This window comes from Anopheles cruzii, chromosome 2 (genome assembly GCF_943734635.1).
Source record: "Anopheles cruzii chromosome 2, idAnoCruzAS_RS32_06, whole genome shotgun sequence".
Taxonomy (NCBI): Eukaryota; Metazoa; Arthropoda; class Insecta; order Diptera; family Culicidae; genus Anopheles; species Anopheles cruzii.
Genome location: NC_069144.1, coordinates 2,370,631 through 2,390,126, shown reverse-complemented (window position 1 = coordinate 2,390,126; position 19,496 = coordinate 2,370,631). Strand labels below are relative to the sequence as shown.

The 19,496-nt window shown below is 52.5% G+C and overlaps 1 protein-coding gene across 1 annotated transcript; it reads left to right on the top strand.

Moving 5' to 3' along the window:
* Positions 1-2,662: 2,662 nt before the first annotated feature.
* LOC128269390 (serine/threonine-protein phosphatase rdgC) lies at positions 2,663-19,037 on the top strand. Its single transcript, XM_053006841.1, has 10 exons — positions 2,663-2,867; positions 10,615-10,742; positions 11,209-11,302; positions 11,971-12,287; positions 12,352-12,705; positions 12,780-12,860; positions 15,042-15,227; positions 15,286-15,538; positions 17,376-17,554; positions 18,294-19,037. Exons 1-10 carry the CDS (start codon positions 2,663-2,665, stop codon positions 19,035-19,037), a joined length of 2,541 nt encoding a protein of 846 aa, XP_052862801.1.
* Positions 19,038-19,496: the final 459 nt, after the last annotated feature.

Here is a 19,496-nt window from a genome sequence, read left to right as displayed (position 1 = left end):
TGGCATTTTTCTAACGGCCTGCGCCACGTTGGAGCCGTAAGCGTGGCCGGAGAATAGCGTGGAATTCATAACAATCCCGGTTGTGTTCTTGCCAGCCCGATGGTAATGATTTAGCGGTCCGGATCGGAGGAACCGAGCCGTGGACCACGGTGCGCACTGTAAACACACCGCCTCGGAATGGAGCCGGGGTTTGTTATTTCTGGAGGGCACCATCGCTCTGAGACTCGGTGGTCACATTAGCCAGCGACGACGACGACGCGGATTGCACGCAAAACACTTGCTACCGAACCGGGTACTTCAAGTTCAATTTGTCCGAAACGCGGTCCCAGTGGGGCGGAGGGGGCCCTATTTATAGGTGTAGTAAATTTAGAAACATAAAGTAAAAGTCGTTTGCCGTTTAAGGCCAAAACAACCCGCGTGCGCGGGGCGTGCGCCGGCAGTGAAAATTTAAGAGACATTTTACAAATTACTTTCCGCCGCGTTCGTAACGGCGTAACGCGTACGCCTTTTTACGGGCAATAGGTAATAATTTCACCGTGAAACAGGCGCGGCGTAAAATCTTCGCCAGACACAAAGACAGTTGCCACGCCGATGATGGAGACGCCTGGTGGCGCAAGCATGGCAGCACCAAGATTCGCCTGCCTTGGCCAACGGCCAATGACAGAGGGACCGCCACAGAGAAAAGTGTGGTGCAAAATTTGTAATCATCGGTTTCATCGGGAAAAACCGGGACAGGGTCACTCCGCTGTGTGTGTGTCCGTTGGTACACCTGTTCTAAATGTGTCCTCCGTAGGCGAGTGGGTCGCGTGAATACAAACACGTTGTCGGAACGGGTTTAACGGTGCAGAGTTTAAACGCAAAGTGACTGATCACTCCCGAGATCGTTTCGATCTTCGAGTTTGCTAACTGCCAGATTCGTTTAGATAAAGGCTTACGTTGCATAATGCGCCGCGCCGCGCTGTTACGGGTGAGACGTTATGCAGTGACTGTAATCCGTATTAGCAATTCTAATACGGATTGCGGATTTATCTTCCGTCGGTGTTTGCCAACGTTAGCGCGGTGGCTTCCCCTCGAGAATTTCCCGGTTTCATTAAACCGATCGGCAAGCACCGGCGATTCGCTAACCATCCAGGGTTCGGTTTGTGTGGTTATGCTAATCATCAGCGCCGTGCGGTTGTCCCGTCGTCGTCGGAGAGGATTGTTTTCGCACGCACTTTCGCCGAGATTCGCCCTTTCCGCCTTAAAGCGGCACGCACGGAATGGCGATGTAATTTTCCGCGCAAAAGAAAAACCACTTTCGCTTGGCCCCTGTTGACCGGAACCCCGTCGGGACGGCGACCAGATTCGACGAGCCACGGGGCCATACATCATCTGCGGGGACGAGGATTTGTCTTCGACGTCCTCTACAACCGAGCCCGGCTACCGTACGTGGGTCCCATTTTTTACCCATTTTGCCGCAGTGAGCCGGAGTAGCCGGAGAAATGTGCTACGGACACGACACACCCGACCCACTGGTCGCCATGAATGGAGCCTCCGTGTCCGTGTACCGGCCCGTGTGCAGTGTGCACATTTCAGTTCCGTTCCGGGAGGCTTTTTATTTTGCAGTTCCGTTCCCATTTTCCCGCCGTGGCGTGTGTGTGGGTTTTTGCCCTTTTCGTCCGTCTGCCTTGAGAATAGATTTCCCATACGGCCGGGCCGGTTCCGGGGCGATTGCTCCTTTTTTTGGGGGAGTTCGTTTGTCACCGGGGAACGACCTCAATAATGTAATTTAACGTCCACATCGCGCGGAAGTCCATTGTGACCCCTTCCGGGGGGAGCGCGCCCGGTGGGGCGAATTTCCACTCAATTCGATTTAATTCTGTTCCTGCGCCACCGGCTGACTGACTGACGCGCCAGATTAATGTACTGTGCGTGGCCACGGTGCGGTGGAATTCTTTTCGTGTAGCGTGATAATCGCAATAATTTATTCATACCTAACCTTTCGCCTCCCATTTTTCTCGTTGCAGGGTTCCATCGAAGCGTGACTTTCGTAACGTCAACAGCGCCGTTGTTTCGTGTCTCGCAACGCAGTAGCCATCGAACATGTGCCGGGTGTACATTTAATTAAACGCATAGGCCAGAAAAGCACAAAAATGGCACACAACGACGGTCGCGGTCGCGTGACGAAGATTGGCGACCATTTTATCGAGGGGGACAGGGACATATGTGCAAAAAGTGGCGAACAGAACCGCACCGCGGCTAATGCATTTTAATTTTACAGCCAACCTGCGTTGGCTGTGCAAAATTAAGGTGTGAACTGTGTCACTCGGGGCGGATAGGAGAACAGAAGCGAAAGTACGTCCATCACATTAATGAAATTCAATCTCGCGGCAGTGTTATTTTGCCCCAGCCCCCCAGTCAGGATGAGTCAGGAGCCATGAGTGAAGTGCTTTTCGAATAGTTGTTAAAAACAAAAGTGTGATGACAGTGTGAGTGCACTATGCGAGTGATGATAATAGAAATTTCACCGGGCTCGATTTACGCTACCGGCAAGGATGAGCTCTGAGCCGGCGGCGAATCTGCAGTAAGCCACGCTCAAAGCGACTGTCTGGAGGGCATCGAGCATCACTCTCAGTCGGTCGGTCGGTCGGTCGAGAAGATAATTGCAAACCCAGCCAGCAAAATGCTTCGTAACTGCGGGTGCTTTCAGCGGGCGAGGCGCAGCTCGAGCCTGGAGGACTCCTCGTCCTGCCGCTCGTCCGAGATCGAACGAGGCGGCGAGATGACACCGCACAGTGGCAGCTTGCTGAAACTGTTCACCTCGAAGGGCTGGTGCCGGCAGTGGCGAAAGAGCGGCCGTGGCATGAGCATGACCAAGATCGAGCGCAGTAAGTACAATGTCCGTGTTGGTCCCGGGTTTCTTTAATTCCGTCTCAAGTTCATCACCATTACTTCGGGCTCCCTTCGGGTTCTGGGTCGTAAGCGACCTCCCCGTTTTACGAGCCCGTGCCACGTAATCCATTCCGTTTCGGGTCGCTTGGTCCCTGGTGGGGTGCGCCGTTGTAATGAAGTAAGTTTCCCATTTTTGGCCCTAGAGCACCCGTGTCCCGTGTGTTGAGATTTCATGTTCAATTTATGCGCAAAAAACGCCACAACAACATTATTATCATTGCGCAGGGATGCATGGGAATATGGACCAGATTCCCGGGCCCTGGCGCGGCGCGGAAAGGACGTGGGGTGGTGTAAATTGAATTGCGCTGTTTTATGCTGCCTCTGGTGCACTGTGCCTCTGGTGCACTGTGCCTCTGGTGCAGCCTACACGGTCCGAGTCGGCTGTTAGTTGCCCGGTTCCGGGATGTCCACTGAGGTTTACACGTCCCGGAACGCCCGGTTCCGGGGCGATGGAGTTTTACTGTCGGACGTATTGGTTGTGTCGTAAAGCGCTAGAAAATCAGGACAACGAATCCTTGGGCCGATCCATTGGCAGTTGTAAAGGTGCGAACTGCCGGAGATAATAGAGCGGCTAATGAATATTAGACGGAGCACGTTCTGGCAGGAACAACAACAATATGCTCGCAATCAGAATAAAAGCCGCAGCTAATGCTGCCGGGGAGGGGAGGTCATAAACTTGTGTGACCTTGTCGGGTGTCCCGGTCGCAAAAACCGACCCGACGACGCTCGTGCCAACAGACGCGAGAAGGGACAAAGTTTGTTGCATTCGCGCCGCGAGCCGCGCCGCGGCGTAATGAAAGTGGAACGACTTTTTCGCTGCAATTTGCTGTTTCTATTTCCACCGGGAGTAGCTCCGTTATGCTCTCTGTTCTGGCCGCCGCGTCGCCTGTTTGTTCAGCTTTTTCCGCCGAAATCCGGCGTGAGGCGGAAAAGTTTGTCCGCGCGCCGAGAGTGAAAAGCGATGACGCGCGGGATATTCAATTTTCAACGCCAGTCAGCCAGCCGGTTGGGTACAAGTGCAACAATGGGCCACAATGGGGACTGTCTGTTGTTTGACGCAACCACAACGAACGGAAAAAATTGCTGGCCCGCTCCGGTCGTGACACTCGGCGAGTGATGGTGCGAAACGCGATTCAGAAATTCTTTATAAACTTCATCAAAAACACGCCACGGTAATGGGCACTGGAAATTAGGGACAAAACATGAAGCCATCGTGCGCAACGCATCGCAGGGCGAACACGGAGCGAAACTTTCGCCGGTCACGCCGGGCACCCCTGAATGACGGATGATGAAGCAGCTCGTTTCCGCCGCGACGGCGAAAAGCCACCACCTGGAGCCGAAGGTGCAGGAAAACTCGCGGCAAACGCGTGGAAAACAAATTTTCATACGCCAATGCGGCTTTCTGTCCGGAAAGTAAACAGCACCGAGCGCGAGCGGAGCGCGTAAGGATAAATATAGAACCACACGGTGGGCGCCAGAAGAATTGAGGTTCATTCATAAAACTTTTCTCCGTCAGGATTATGAAGAAAATCGGCCGCGTTGGCAGATAGTTGGATTCGAGCGACAGAATGGCGCGCTCGGAACGGCTTCGCTAAAATGGACTCCGAAAAAATCGATTCCACCGACCAGCGAAAGGAAAATGGAAAGGAATCCGGTTCCTCTAGTGCGCTATCTTTTATCGAATTGTAAACCCAAACTGTAATGTGCCGGAGTTAATGGAAGTTGACGAAAGCGGAACGGAACTGCGAACTGCGGCCACCACCAAAAAAGGACGCTCTCCTAACGCTAAAAGTTGCTCGGTCCGGCACGCATCGCGTTCTTCGCCACAGCATCTCCATGCTAAGCGCCGTGGCCGTTGGCAAAGGTTAATTGTGGACACCAGGAACCGGACGGCACAAACGGCAGAAGAACCGCCTCGGGGAAAAAAGGTTGCGGCAAAAGCTGTGAAATGTTCGAATCGAATTTGATTGCTCTGGGTCGGTCGGTCGGTCGAGGATTAGTCCTCGGAACCGGAACCCCGGAACCGCAGCGACGTAATATGAAAGTTAAACGAAAATTAATTCAAATTTTTCCGGTTGATTTGATCCAAAGGCTTGTGGCCACCGGGGCTCAAGTTCCGCCCAACTCCCTTCTGGCCGGGTTTGGGCGGGTGAAATCGGAATCGGATGTTCCGGGAAGCTAGACCGTTTGGTGTTTGGAGAATCCTTCTCGGAGAATTTCGGGGGGTTTAATTGCGAGTTTAAACAAAATTAACACCCCGGGGGCCACCTCGGTTCCACCGGTGGCCGCAAAAGAGCAAAAACCATGGCGCAGTTCGTTCGTGTGTCTCTGGTGGCATAATTGATCGAACCGCTTTTTCCCCTTGCCAAAGCGGAAAATCGTTAATTTATATTTCAATTAATCCGCGGAAAAGCTCGACCGACTCGGTTCCGCTTTCCGGAACGACTCGGAAATCGGATTCAAGCCACCGCCACAAGGGTTACGAAGGGCCCCACTCTCCGGACGAGGACGGGGAATAAATCAAGTGAAAACTCCAATTTTTCCAACCGTCACCCTGAGTTTGTATAATTTTCCCAAGACGTCATCCCGCCAGCGATGTTCCGTCGTGCCAAAGGTCGAACGGCGGCGGCGGCGGTGATGGAAGTTGCGCTGAAAAGTTCAACCCGGCAACCCGGCACCGGAAGTGCCACCAAATAAAGCAATATGAAGAAGAAAAAGTTAAAATAATAATGTCATCAGCCTCGCTTTTGTCCTCTTCGGCCGCGCATCGCGGTGCGTGTGCCGCGTTTCTGTCGCGTAATGTCGTGTCTCGCGGTCACGGGCTGCCGGCGCCACGGTGGCCCTCGAAAGTCGGCGTCCTGTCCTCTCTCGGGTTACATCCGGTGTCCCCCGGACAGACGGCGTGTCGTTGTTTTACAAATTTATGGACACATAAAGTTCGCTGACTGCCGCACGCCGCGTTTCGATTTCGAGCACCAAGCCCGAACTGGTGGCCGCCGACACAAACGGCAATTATCTGCCTATCTGCCCGGGCCGTGTTCTGCAAACCGTTACGCAGCCGGCATAATGGCGGATGGTGCCGCCACTTTAGAAGCCACTCGAGTATGTGCTTTGGGTAAAATATGTTTATTTGGCCCCCCTCGTCCTCTTCGGGGGGGCGCGCCTTAATTAGGTCCACTCCGCTCCGGAGCATAATTTTGGGCGAACCGTGCATTGTTCGGGGCCAGGGTGGTTTGCATAGAAATTAACTTTATTTTACGAGCACATCAAAAAAGGGAACCACGTGTCCGGAATCGTTAGCACGGCGTAGGCGGCTAATGAGTTCTCTGGTACTTCCTTATGGGAAAGACCTGATCCCGCAGATTGAGTAATGATGTTTTCTCGTCCCGCTCTCTCGGGGAAACGGTTTGACCTTTCTCTACGTCAAGAAAGACCAACCGGCGCTTGATTGAAGAGAGGATGGGAATTGAGTTGGCTTTTTTGAAATTATGATGGTTCCGCTCATTAGCCGGTCCGGAAATGTAACTCGTCCAGTGACGAGGACGAGTGTCCCGTTTTTTTTTGTGGTTCCCCATAAAACCCGATATCGATTGTAAGCCCCCGTTTTACGACCAATCGAGATGCTGTGCTGCTGCCGGAACGACTTATCGGGGGTAACTTTTGAAGCTAAACCTAATGCGGGGCTAAACTATTATGCGGGTCCTTGGAATGTGGCCGAGGCACGCGACCCCGTTGGGTGGAAATTTATTCTCCCGCAGCAGCAGTAGGGTCTGGTAGCGTTAACCGCGTGGCGTGAATTCCATGAAAGTCGGCACAGCACGAGGTCGGACCCGGGCCTGTCCATTGTTTGATTTTTCCGCTTTACTCCGACTCAGCCGGCATCATGCTGGCGGCACGACGATGCCAGACGGCAACGGCGACGATGCCTACCAATTAAGTACAATTTACTAAACCTTGTTTTCCGGAATCCGGGCACGCCGGGGCCCGAAAAAAGGCCGGAGCTAAATTGATTTTATCGTGCGCTATCGTACCGCTCTGTGGCGCTGTGTGTGTGTGTGAAGTGTGGTCGCCGGAAGCACACTCCGAAAGGAGCGGCCGAACCGGTTCCGGAACCGGCGGCAAGAAATGATCCAAGAAATCGAATAAAGCACGCGGCGCGGCGCGCGATGGAGACGCCTGGTGTTTTATGAGTTCGATTAAACGAATGAAATTTATTGGCCGGCCACATTCCGCCGGCCGGCCGGGAGAATGATGGATGGCTGTGGCGAGACGAAAGTCGAGCGTTTAAAGAGGCGCGATGGCGCGATGGCGCGATTTAATCTGGTTAACAATGCGTCGTAAAAATTAGCCGCGTAATCCGTTCCCGTCCGTCCGTTTTTGTCGGGGTTTGATTAATTTTGCAAAGTAATTCACTCGCTTCGAGTGTTAACTCAATAGCGTGGCCACCCCCCTGGCGACGGGTGAAAAACGGGTGTAACACCGTGTAACGGTGACAAGGCATTAACATAATTCCTTCCGTTTAACGTTTGCGTCCCGAACGAGGCGGTCAATAATTAGGAAGCCGTGTTTATTTGCTTTGCCCTCAGAGCTTAACTCTGATTTGCTTGTTTCGTGATTGACGTGTCCCGATTACGGCCAGCGGCGTGCCCGGTGGCTCGCCGAGCCGTATCGTTCGTTCGTTCGCTTCGCCTATCGTCGGTTGGAATGAATTAATGCCCAGATACAGCAGCACTCACAGCGCCATTCCGGAACAGCGTGACCCCGTGGCCGTCCACGCACCACGCAAGGATCGCAGCTTGTGCATTCAAATGGCTGCCACTATTAGCATAATGCGGTAGGTTCCCAGGCCACGTTACTCGTTTGACCCGCTTTCCGGGGACGGACTGCGTTTGTCTTGCTAATCAATCACTCCCAGAATCAACTAATCTCTCCTCCCGGCCGGTTCTGCGGGGGTGCTGCGTTTTACATGAGTGACTTTAGACGATTACCCGTCCGCGTGTGGCTTACACCGTGTCAGTCAGCCGACCGAACTGTCATCCTGACCAGCGAGACCACCGAGCGCCAGCCACTAACCTTCGTTGATTGACTCTTCACGGTGGGTTGGCTTTGGGGTCGGAAAATGGACAATCCAGTGGTCGCGGTCGCCGGATGCACTTACTCTGGACTCTGGCTGCTTAATAATTCTGTTACCAGCTACACTTCAAAGAGCTGCACACTAATGGCCGCCGCTTAAAATCCGGGTTTCAATGAAGCCTAAAATAAAACCACCGGAAAAGAATCGAAGCTTTGCGAATGGTTTGCGTTTGCGATACATTCTGTGGGTGCTTTGATGTCAAACTTGTGGCAGGTCGGTACGTCAGAGCGCCCGGTGCAGGGTTGCTATATTGCAGTGCAAATAATCCCTTGATTAACTTTTGGGATGCGTTGGGAGTAAATTAATAGGAGCCTTAGCTCTGGAGCCTCATCTTAAAATGTCACGCCCGGTGAAAAATCGCCCCTTTGTAATATCTTCTTCAGCAGCCGGCTAAAATTGATTCTCGGAAAAATCTGTCCAAACCGTCCGGTGAAGCGTGACATGTTCACGGAATTAATTTAAAAGCGCTGCACACTTCAAACGAAGGTGTCGAGAAGGTGTTCGCTCTGCACACCCCAGAAGACAGGTACGGCGCGTGTCAATCACTGTCTGGAACTAATGAACGGCGCCTAATTAAACTTTGTTGATCTTTCAGGCGCCAGGCGGGTACCTCCGGCGATCCGGGTGATTAATCGATATCTCCCGCGAGCTTTTGATTTAATTAAAACCGAATGCTCCCGATTGATGCAGCTGCTCGCTCGCTGGGTTCTTCCTTGGCCGTTCGATGGCCGATTGGACGGCGGCTTGATTGGATCGCTTGAGGCAGCGAAGAAAAGTCGTTCCAGTTTTGCCGGAATGGACACACATCACGCGCTACGGGAGCAACAGGCAGTAAGGGCCGAAAGGAAAGCCATAAAACTCTAGAGGGACTTGTATTGTTCTGCCGTTCGCCAACGGAGCAATCAGGTCGTCGATCTGATTGCAATATGACTGACTAATCGGCTTATAGTTGGCCCTCACACATTGTGCGACCCGACCGTGGCGGGCAAGTAATGGTTAAGTAAGTGCGCGGAGTCCTCGGTCACCATCCTGGCTGTGGGAAAATTTTCCGAAAGAGACCATCGTCCGACCGGCAATTACTTTCGGAATCGGAACTACCGTCTACCGATTAATTCGATATCTTCATGCCGAAGGGCGCCATTCGGCCCCGGTGCTCTGTGTGTGTGCAAAGAACCAATTAATTGATGATCATTCTCGTGTCTCGTCCCAAAATAAGGGACCAGCGGACCGGTGTTAAGCCGGTGCCATTTTCTTCGCCTTCTAGCAACACTCGTACCGAGAATCGTCGGTGGTCCGTCGAGTGCAATTATTAGTACACGCAACAGACAAAATAAATGACGGACCGTAAGACGCCGCTGCCCGACGGTAACCTTTGGCCGCCGGCTAGCACACGGAACAAGATGTTTCCTGTCACCGTGTACAACCTCCTGTCCTGGCCACGTGGTGTGCGTAGGTTCAATTAATGAGCTTCGAGCTTAAACGCGGAACCCAAACCGGCGTGGGGCTGAGCCGTCACTTGACGACGCCGACGATGAAAGTAACGATAATGATAATGATGATACCTTTGGAGCTCCAGGACCCCGGCACTCGGCATCGAGGTGGTGCTGTCGAAGGCTGACGGCAAGACTAATGGTCGACCTATATTTCAAGCTTTCGCGCCGTTGGCGCGTGTAATTAAAGCGCACGTGAGCGTCGCTTATGAATTTTCGGGCACCGACCGACAGCCGACGGGGTTGGGGTCCGTATAATGAGTTTTTAATTGGAATAAATTTGGTCCGAAAACAAGGACAATAAATCTTGGGGCCCCCACGGCGGCGTTTTGGGCGGATCGATTTCTGACTTTGTTGTCAGGTGTCCCGGGTACGGCGGCCGGCCGCGGCCCTCATTATGTCGCGCGGCGTGCCGGCCCGTGACTGACTGACTGGCTTCCTGGGCCGCCGCCCCCGGGTCGGTGACATTAATTATAAAATATTTATGTGAACCGTTTTACCTTCCGGTAAGCGAGGAACAAATATTTACCACCCGGGTCTTAGTGCCTTCGAGTGTTGTTGTGTCGGCTTATTGGAGCATAACACGGGGCCGCGCCCAGCTGGCGAAACTTTCGAGGTTAAGAGTTCGGAAAGTTACACGCTCGACATAGAATAATGAATGGGGCATCCCCCGGATTCGGAGTCGTCAATATTCGGATCGTTTTGCAGCCGAGGCAAAATAGGTTCCCGTCCAGGTAACCCACCGGGGAGAAAGTTTGCGAGCGTGACAATAAATAAAGCGTTCGAGCCGGGCGCGATTCTATGGCGCAAAGTTAAATGAATTAATAAATTGTTCGGTTTACTGTTCCGAGGGTTCGCGGGAAGTTAAAAGTTTTCGCGGCGGCCCACGCGACCATTTTGTCTTGAAGTTGAAACAATACAGAAAAAGGGAGCCAAGCTGAATGCGAAGGTCCTTGGGGTCTCCGTATCTCCGTATCTGGTATCTCCGAAATCTTTCCTTTTTCGCACGACAACACACATTTTATTGCTTCATCGTTTTGCTTTGTTCTGTCCCCGCAGCCATGAAGGCGGCCATTCTGATACAGCGCTGGTACCGGCGGTTTCTGGCCCGGATCGAGATCCGCCGGCGCTACACGTGGACCATCTTCCAGAGCATCGAGTACGCGGGCGAACAGGACCAAGTACGGGTAAGTAAGGCACCGACCGACCCGATCCCGTTCATTGCACCCGTCCGGAATGTGGAAAAAACGGAACCATGTTTGATGCACCGTAATCGAATGTCTACCAGCTTCAGTATCCAACGGGGCACACGGCACGGCAGGCAGATTATGGTCCATATCTCTCCATCTCTTCCTGTGCTGTGGGCCGTTGGGCGTTGATTGTGGCACGGGCCCGGGACGTGCCTCGGGCGTTGTACATACTCGCCCGAGCCCGACAATGAAATTGGCCGCTTGAGCACGGTTTTTAGTTAAGTAGTTCAAATATTTACCCCACGTACCGGGACACGATACCGTGCCAGAGGATAGGCGCCCGCTTTGGAGGACTATTACCGACACCGGTGGTGATTTTAATTGCCTTTTCGGACGCCGTCGACAGCCGGGTGGACTACAATCGCAAATGAATCGCTACTCTCTCTGTCTCTCTCTCTTTCAGTTGTACAACTTTTTCAACGCACTGCTTACGCACATTCCAGAGACCGCAGCGCGAACGCTGGACTCGCAGAACACGTCCCGCGCGTCATCCGCAGGTAAGCCGAGCCTTCTCGAGCCTGAGCCTGATCCGGGCACTGACTGACACCACGCACGAGCGCACGAGCACGAGCATTAACCGTGGTGCATTAATTGGCTACAAGCAGAAAAGCGGTGACCGCGGCCAGCCGAACCTTAAACGCAACGCGCAAGAAGCAAGCCATTTTTCTCTCGTGCGCGTCACGCGTTCACTACTTCTACTACTTCTACTCCGACTAACCCGACGTTTTGTTCGGTCCGGTGTTTTTTATCCTTTTTCTCTTTCTCTCTTTTTCTCTCTCTCTTCTTCCCTTACTATTTTAATCTCTTCTCGCCCTCGCCTCTCTTTTTCTACTATGGATCCCGTTTGTGGCCACCTTTTACTATTACTAACCTATGGACATGCTTCTTTCTTTGGCTCTCTCTCTTTTGCTTCCAATTCCAATTTTTTGCGCCCTTCTTCTTATGCTTGTACCTCTTTTTGCCAATTTCCGAACCAATTTTCTTTGCTACCATCTCTCTTTGCTTACCTTTGGTTTGATCACTAACCACCGCATCAAACCGCATCAAACCGCATCAACCCGTGTGGTGCCATTTTTCCGACATTTTAAACATTGAAATGCCTTACCGCTACACACACCAACACCACCACATCATCACCACCACCATCATCACCACGACACGACAGAGGCACTGAATATGAAATTTTCCGACGAATCGGACGATCTAGCCGACGAGGGTATCGCCGGCCCGGAACGGAGCTACCAGGGGCCGGAGATCAGGTTTCCGCTCGACAAGAAGGAGCTTGAGGTGATCATCGATCTGTTCCGGAAGAAGAAGAACCGGCTGCACGCCAAGTACGTGGCCGGTATCCTGCGCGAGGCCACCTCGAAGCTGAAGCGGCTGCCGAACCTGAACCAGGCGTCGACCGCCATCTCGAAGCAGGTGACGATCTGTGGCGATCTGCACGGCAAACTCGACGATCTGCTGGTCGTGTTCCACAAGGTACCCCGTGCCCCCGCCCCCGGGCTGCTGTTCCTATGTGTTTTAATTGCCACGCCACTTCCAGAACGGGCTGCCATCGCCGGAGAACCCGTACGTGTTCAACGGGGACTTTGTGGACCGGGGCAAGAAGGGGCTCGAGGTGCTGCTGCTGCTGCTCTGCACGTTCCTGGTGTTTCCGGGTGGTGTGTTCCTGAACCGGGGTAACCACGAGGACACGGTCATGAACGCCCGGTACGGTTTTATCCGTGAGGTCCACCAAAAGTATAAACACAACGCCGAGCGGCTGCTAAAGCTGATTGACGAAGTGTACCGGTGGTTGCCGCTCGGGACGATCGTCAACAACCGGGTGCTGGTGGTGCACGGCGGAATCTCCGACTCGACCGATCTGGATCTCATCCGCAGCCTGGACCGGGGCAAGGTAGGTAGGGGCGGTAACGTCTACTAACGAACTGTAACTAATTCATCCTTTTTCCCGTCCACGGCGTGGAACAGTACATCTCTCTGCTGCGTCCACCCATCACCGAGAGCACCGCTCCGGGGGCCGAAATCATCGACAAGGTGGAGTGGAAACAGGTAATTGCCTATCCGGATCCAGCGTGCAGCTCGTTATCGGTGTCCGAATGTAGGTTACCCGTCGGTCCGGTAAAGTGACGGATAAAGTGCAGGTCAACAGCAGCAACACACAACTTACTTGATACTATCTTGCTACACACACACACGTGTATCGATTCCTTCGCAATCCAAGTTAACATGCACGCTGGCCGGCCGGGTGTAATGAACAACCATGTCTTGGCCGCGGCTCGGCCAGGTCTACCGGGACTGCATGAGCATGAGCATAGAAGGGATTATCGTAACGGTGCACTATATGCATACAACATTTTCTGTGTCATCCTCCCATTTCCTCTGTCCGGGGCCGGGCATGATGGATGGTCGGCTTCGGGAGCGTTCGATCGGTACCATTTAGTGAAGCGCCGGTTATCCGGTGGATTCTGAGCTGGAAAACTTGATATAGACATCATTGGAAACAGACATGACACTTCTTAACACGGTGCGCTTCTGTGGGTTGTATCGTCGTAAAATAGTTCAAATACGAAGTCGGGGTGTGAATTTCCATTGATAACTAATGGTAACTAATGGTCGGTTGGTTCTCTATCAGTGCTTCATACTCCTGCAATTAATGTGCGAGCTTTTGAAGGTCCCGATTTCAAAGACTACGAAGGCTATTGGTTGGTCGAAAACTATGTATTGGCCATTTCACATTCGACCGAACTTGGCCCTTCGTCGTTCACTTCTTTTCGGCCCTCTCGGAAACATTTTGAACCACCGATAAACGCTGCTTCAGTCTAAAATAGCTTCACCATAAGCCAGAGTCAACATTCGGAATGCGTTCGGTTTTTTTTCGCGCAAAATTTGATACAGATTCTTTGATACATTTTTTTGAAGTTTATAAAAATCGAATATGAGCCAAAACACGTCCAAGCAAAACCACTGTCAAAAATTGAATGGTTAGTCAAAATGATCGAATAAACCAAATAACTGAAAATCGAATCGAAGTAGCCCGCGGAAATGCAATTGTCGCGATACTTTGTGGACGGGCTTTGTACATAAGCAAATGGAGTTTCAATACTATTTCGTATTATCCTTATATTGCGAAGCTCCATCGCACCTTTGGAATTAGTTCAACAGATATAAGGGTCTTAACGTAGCATTCAACATCCAGATATTGATACACTTCAAGCGACTCCAAATAGGCGTAGATCATTCTTTAGTGACCCAGCGATTATTTGATAAACGCAAAAGTAAGTCCAACGGGTTCCAGATGCGTAAAATAAACACGTAATTCCGATCAAACAATGATAGTGTATGTAGTCACTCACAGAGAACTCCATTAGGAAACTTCTTCCTTCTGGTCCCTGTCTCTCTCCAGCCACAGTCAGGCGTTCCTCGGTGACAACTTCTTAGAAAGAGGTCACTTTGGCCACTGTTTATACAATTGTTTATGGCGTGCAGCGAACGAACTGTAATTTAAACGACACCATGTGACATGTAAGTCCAACTCGCTGCGTCCAACGACCGCTTTAAAGACCAACTTCTCCGTTGGGACTCACGGAGAGCTTCCGGTGGCTCACCGGTTGGGCATTAGACCGACATGTTTACCGGTTTTCTGCGGCCTTCATGCGCCGGTGTCTGTGGCGTGTGCAACTGTAGCGCAGTTCGCTGGTAAATTTAATCATGATTTGCGAAACGAAGTTCCGCGGTGAGCGATTTCGAATCACGCGGCCATGGCGCTGGTGATGGTGGCCGGTACAGGCAACGCGCTAAGTGGTCGGCTTACGGAAGCATAAAACGATGTGCAGTGCAAACAGCAATTTTGCCGTCCATCGTAGCGATGGTGCGGTCGCTGCTGTCTTTGAAGTGTGCCACAGTGTGGCGCTGAAAGGATGTTACAGAACCTGGGCCCGGCCCGGCATGCTACGATTGAGTTAAACGATGTTCCACGCTATTCACTTGCCGCTGCTGCTGCCGGCTTTATGCAAGGTGAATGAGCCCGTATTTGCATATTTATTACACCGATGTGGGCCAGCATAATGATGGTGTGTGTGTGCGTGTGTGTGGGTGCGAGCACTAATTCCGCGGCGGCCGCGAAATCGCGTAATTATGATTGTTAAATCATCCGGTTCACCAGATTCATCATTGACGGGTCGTTTAGTGGTTCAAATGTCCGACTCTCTCTTTCTCTTCTCCGTGCCGTAGGTTTTCGACATCCTGTGGAGTGACCCGCAGCACACCGAGGGCTGCCGGCCCAACTCGCTGCGCGGTGCCGGCACCTACTTCGGGCCGGACGTTACCAACAAGTTCCTACAGCGCTACAAGCTCCAGTATCTGGTCCGGTCACACGAGTGCAAACCGGACGGACACGAAATCATGCACGGTGGCAAGGTAAGTCGTCCCGAGAGTGGCGAGTGGCCAAAACTCAACCGCTCAACCCGTTTTGCAGGTCATCACCATATTCTCCGCCTCGAACTACTACGAGATCGGCTCGAACAAGGGCGCCTATCTGAAGCTGGACCCGCAGCTGGACACGCACTTCGTGATGTACACGGCGGCCGCCTCCAAGACGCGCAAACTGACATTCCGGCAGCGGGTGGGACTGGTCGAGAGCTCGGCGCTCCGCGAACTGGCGGCCAAGCTGCGCGAACGGCGGATAGAGCTGGAGCGCGAGTTCAAGTCCCGCGATCCCGACCACTCCGGTAAGTGATGGGCGGGCGGGAGGTAGGATTTCTATAACGATTCTTAATCTCCTGTAACATTCCCGCTCCGCTTATCAGACAAAGGATCCGAGAGTCGGTGCCGTCATCCGAGTAACGACGACGGCACCAACATTATCGTATTATCACGTAAAGCCATAAGTTTATGGTCGCTTCGGTCCGGTCAGTTTTGGGTCACGACTCCAAGGACCGACCTCAGCACCAGAACGTCAGGGCCAGAAGAGCATATGTGTCCGATCCTTTATCTTGATGGTGTCTTGGTGTGTGTTTCAGTGACGGCATTGACTGACTGACGGCCGAAAAGGGTGGCTCGGTGGGTGAAATGGTGCTGGAAGAAAGATTACCGAAACCGGATCAACGTGGCATGTTGAAGACAGGATTTCGAAGATTTATCGCACTGAGGTCGGCCGGCGGTCCGTTTCGTTTCGTTTTTCGATTACATTGACATCGGGCCGACAGGGTGGGAGAGGATCATCACCCCCGGGTCCGAGGTTGATGGACGAATGAGGTTTTGAAGGATTCTTCAACAAAATATTGGCCCGGCCAGCAGTGGGCTTAGCTTCGGGATTCGGCAGCATTATTTTTGCCATGTTTACGGGCGCAAGAGGCGGATGCGGACATTTATGACGTGGTATGGATAGAGTTCTGGCTTCTGACGTAGCACTGGAGTGTGTCCACAGGCCGTATCGACTAGGACGTGTTGCGTAATAAATTGGCAACAGAATGAAGTGGAACGGCGAAAAAGAAAATAAAGAATCCGAAAAAATGATGGTAGCTGGAAATCCCTCGACTGGAAACATCGGCACCGGGTGTCGCAGGAATCTACACCTGCCCTCGGAGTGTGCAGGACTTTAAAAGCTAGCTGGGTGAGCCATAAAAGAAGAAAGCACGTAAAAAGCAGATCCGCGGGCGTGGAGGCTTTCATGAATGTTCTGCTTAATTCAGCAGAAATTTTATCACCCAGCCTTGGGCCCAAGAAATGACCGTCCGGTACATTTAAGACGCCCTAAATTTCTGCATCCGCTTCTTCACCCAGGAGAAGAAGACCGCTCCTCGGTCGAGCGGAAGGTGCTGATTTTGCCAGTTCATTACGGTGCGCGCTCCGGACGGCGACAAAGCGGGCGACAAACTTGCCAAAGGATAGGTTACGCAGGAAGAAAAAAGGACCGGCAAACATCAGCGGCTATTGAGACGATGGCCCCATAACCCGCCCATGGGGTCTGGGGTCATAAAATTTCCATCTCTTCGTTACCGGAAGACGAAGATTAAGTTCCGAGCTGAGACGAGCCGGGCGTCGAAGAATGTGCACCGTGTGCAGTGGAAGGTCGGACGGGTTGTGGTTCCTTCTCCGTCATCGTATCCGGTCCTTTTAGGTCCATGGGCTCTCCTTTTCTCTCTCTTTGTTTGGCCGCCTGGAAGAAAGTTCGCGCTACCGAAGGATGGATTGCACTTGGCGTTACTTTCTGTTGGGCCATTATTTCGTCCTGCATTATCCTTGCCCTTTCGGGCCGTGCGCAAAGTGTCGAATTAGGAGGAACAAATGACTTTGTTTCAACACAACTTCGAAGGCGACGTCTTGTTCGCTTTGGCGAAAATCTTAGCGCTCGGTTGCCAATGGTTACCATCGTCATCATTTTTGCACGAAGGCGACGCGACTTATTACTGGATTTGGATGCCGATATTGTCAGATAAAGCGTTACGGCACTGATAAACACTGCACCTGGGGACATTTCAGGCCCCAGACCTTCTCTCGGCCGAGTCTATCTAACGAACGAGTTTTTATTGCTGCACTGCCCGTATCTTTCTCTCTCGCCCTTAGGCGTTCTGACGCTTGCCAAGTGGTGCGAGGCGCTGGAGAGCGCCACCAACCTGGGACTGCCGTGGCGGATGCTGAAGGACAAGCTCGCACCGGTCGACAATCCCACCGCCAGCACGGTCGCGACAATTACGGAAGTCAACTACCGGAAGACGCTGCATCTGCTCGACACGGACTCCTTTGTAAGTATGACCATTATCGGCAGCGGGAACACTCTGCTACCGTTTCCTAGGCAACCCTCCCGAGGGGATCGGTTTGTTCGGAAAGCGTTCATCGTCGGAAAGCTGTCGCCGGAGTTGAGAGCAACTCTTGGCAAGCTCTGTCCGGGTGCTCGAACAAGACCGCACTTTTGTGGGCGATAATTCCACGGTCATTGGTCGGCAGTTTCGACAGCCTTGCGGCGGCCTGGAGCACACTCTTTTGTGGTTTACTGTGGCCTAGGCCTATTTCGATTCCGAGAGGAGCTTTTTTGACAAGGATCAACTGCCCTTCGATATCATTTTCAGCAAAAGCATTCCGTTGCCGACTGAGCGGCTGACATTAATGAGGACATCTCGTTCGGTAGTTGACAGAAGAATCAGAAGCGAATCCCAATTTCGTACTTGATTGCTTTACTGGCAAATTATTGCTCTACAATTATGGACGCTCTCTACGGCAGGGCTTCGAGTGGCACGATAATGAACAAAATGCAAACAAACCGAATTCGTAATTCGTATTTGGCTACTGCGAGTGCTGTTTACCCGCGTCGAGGGTGCGGTTTGTAGCGGGGATTGCACAGAGGTCCTGGTGCCACTGTTGGGGACAAATAGAGCTATCAAACAGAGATATAATTATTTGCGTCCATGGGAATAATTTACCAAGCCTCGTTGTTTGCACTTTCTCTCTGTTTCTCTCTCCCCATTTCGGCACGTGCCGAACCAGAAATCGGCCCAGAACGGGACGGCGTCGGTGGCGGAATCGTTGTACAAGAACAAGAGCAGCCTGGAGGCCATCTTCCGCATCCTGGACAAGGACAACTCCGGCCAGATCTCGCTCGAGGAGTTCGGGGAAGCGTGCGAGCTGCTGAGGCGTCACTTTCCGCACAACACCCACGAGCAGCTGCTGGACATGTGCCGCATGATGGACATCAACAAGGACGGGCTGGTCGATCTGAACGAGTTCCTCGAAACGTTCCGGCTGTGCGAGAACGCCAAAGAGCAACTGCTGACGAGCCTGGAGGAGCGGGCCACTGCTGAGGGTAATAAGGGCACCAACAACAACAACAACAGCATAACGGCGAGCGATGCCAACGGAAACTGTGGCACATCGAAAACGGATCAAAAATCGAACGGAACAGGGGCGGAACCGAATAGCGGGCCGACCGCCATCAGAAGGCGTAGCCGAAAGCGTTCGAGCAGCAAACGAAGTAGCGGCGGCGGCGGCGGAACCAAGCCCAGTAATGGAGTTCCGGAGCCGGACGAGGAAGACTCGGACGATTATGACGACTACGAGACCACCGATGAGACGCGCGATAAAAACTCGGCGTCCTCGGCGTCGTCGACGGTCGCCGCCCCGAACGGTACGGTCCTTAATTCGCCCAACACTGCCGCAAACAGCACCACCGCCACTAACACCAACGCCACAACCGTCAACGGTGACCCCCACAAGAGCGTATCGAAGATATAAAGCTGCCGCTTCCTTGCTGTGTGCCGTGTGTCTGATTTCCGATCCCGTTTCCGGGGTCACCGGGGGATCCAGTGGAAAAACCTTCCTCACTCTCTTGCTGTCTGTTTTTCACGCACTCTCGCCCTCTCGCCTATCACGTATTACTCGGGAATTAAAGCATGGATTCGAGTCGGATTGGATCTTAAATCGCGACAAAAAGAATGCAAAGTTCCTTTTTGGGGTTCACAATTCCTGCACCAAACGCTACTCACGTTTCTCTCTTAATACTCACATTTTTGCCTAGATTTAAGCGGAAACACACGGAGGCTTTAATCGTCTTTATGTCCCCTCACGATGGCTGGAACAGCTGACTTCTTGGTCTGCAGTTGGTGAGACTCTGAGTATCCTAAGATTTACGCGTTAAATTCGATTTCCGGTTCCCGCGGGCTCGCGATTACGTAAGGATTCTCCGCCGTGCGT

Excerpts from the sequence above, each read along its gene's own strand:
- LOC128269390 (XM_053006841.1), top strand. The coding sequence starts at position 2,663 with ATGCTTCGTAACTGCGGGTGCTTTCAGCGGGCGAGGCGCAGCTCGAGC. Across the intron at positions 2,868-10,614 it reads CATGACCAAGATCGAGCGCA|CCATGAAGGCGGCCATTCTG; the intron begins GTAAGTACAATG and ends CTGTCCCCGCAG. Across the intron at positions 15,539-17,375 it reads CCGCGATCCCGACCACTCCG|GCGTTCTGACGCTTGCCAAG; the intron begins GTAAGTGATGGG and ends TCTCGCCCTTAG.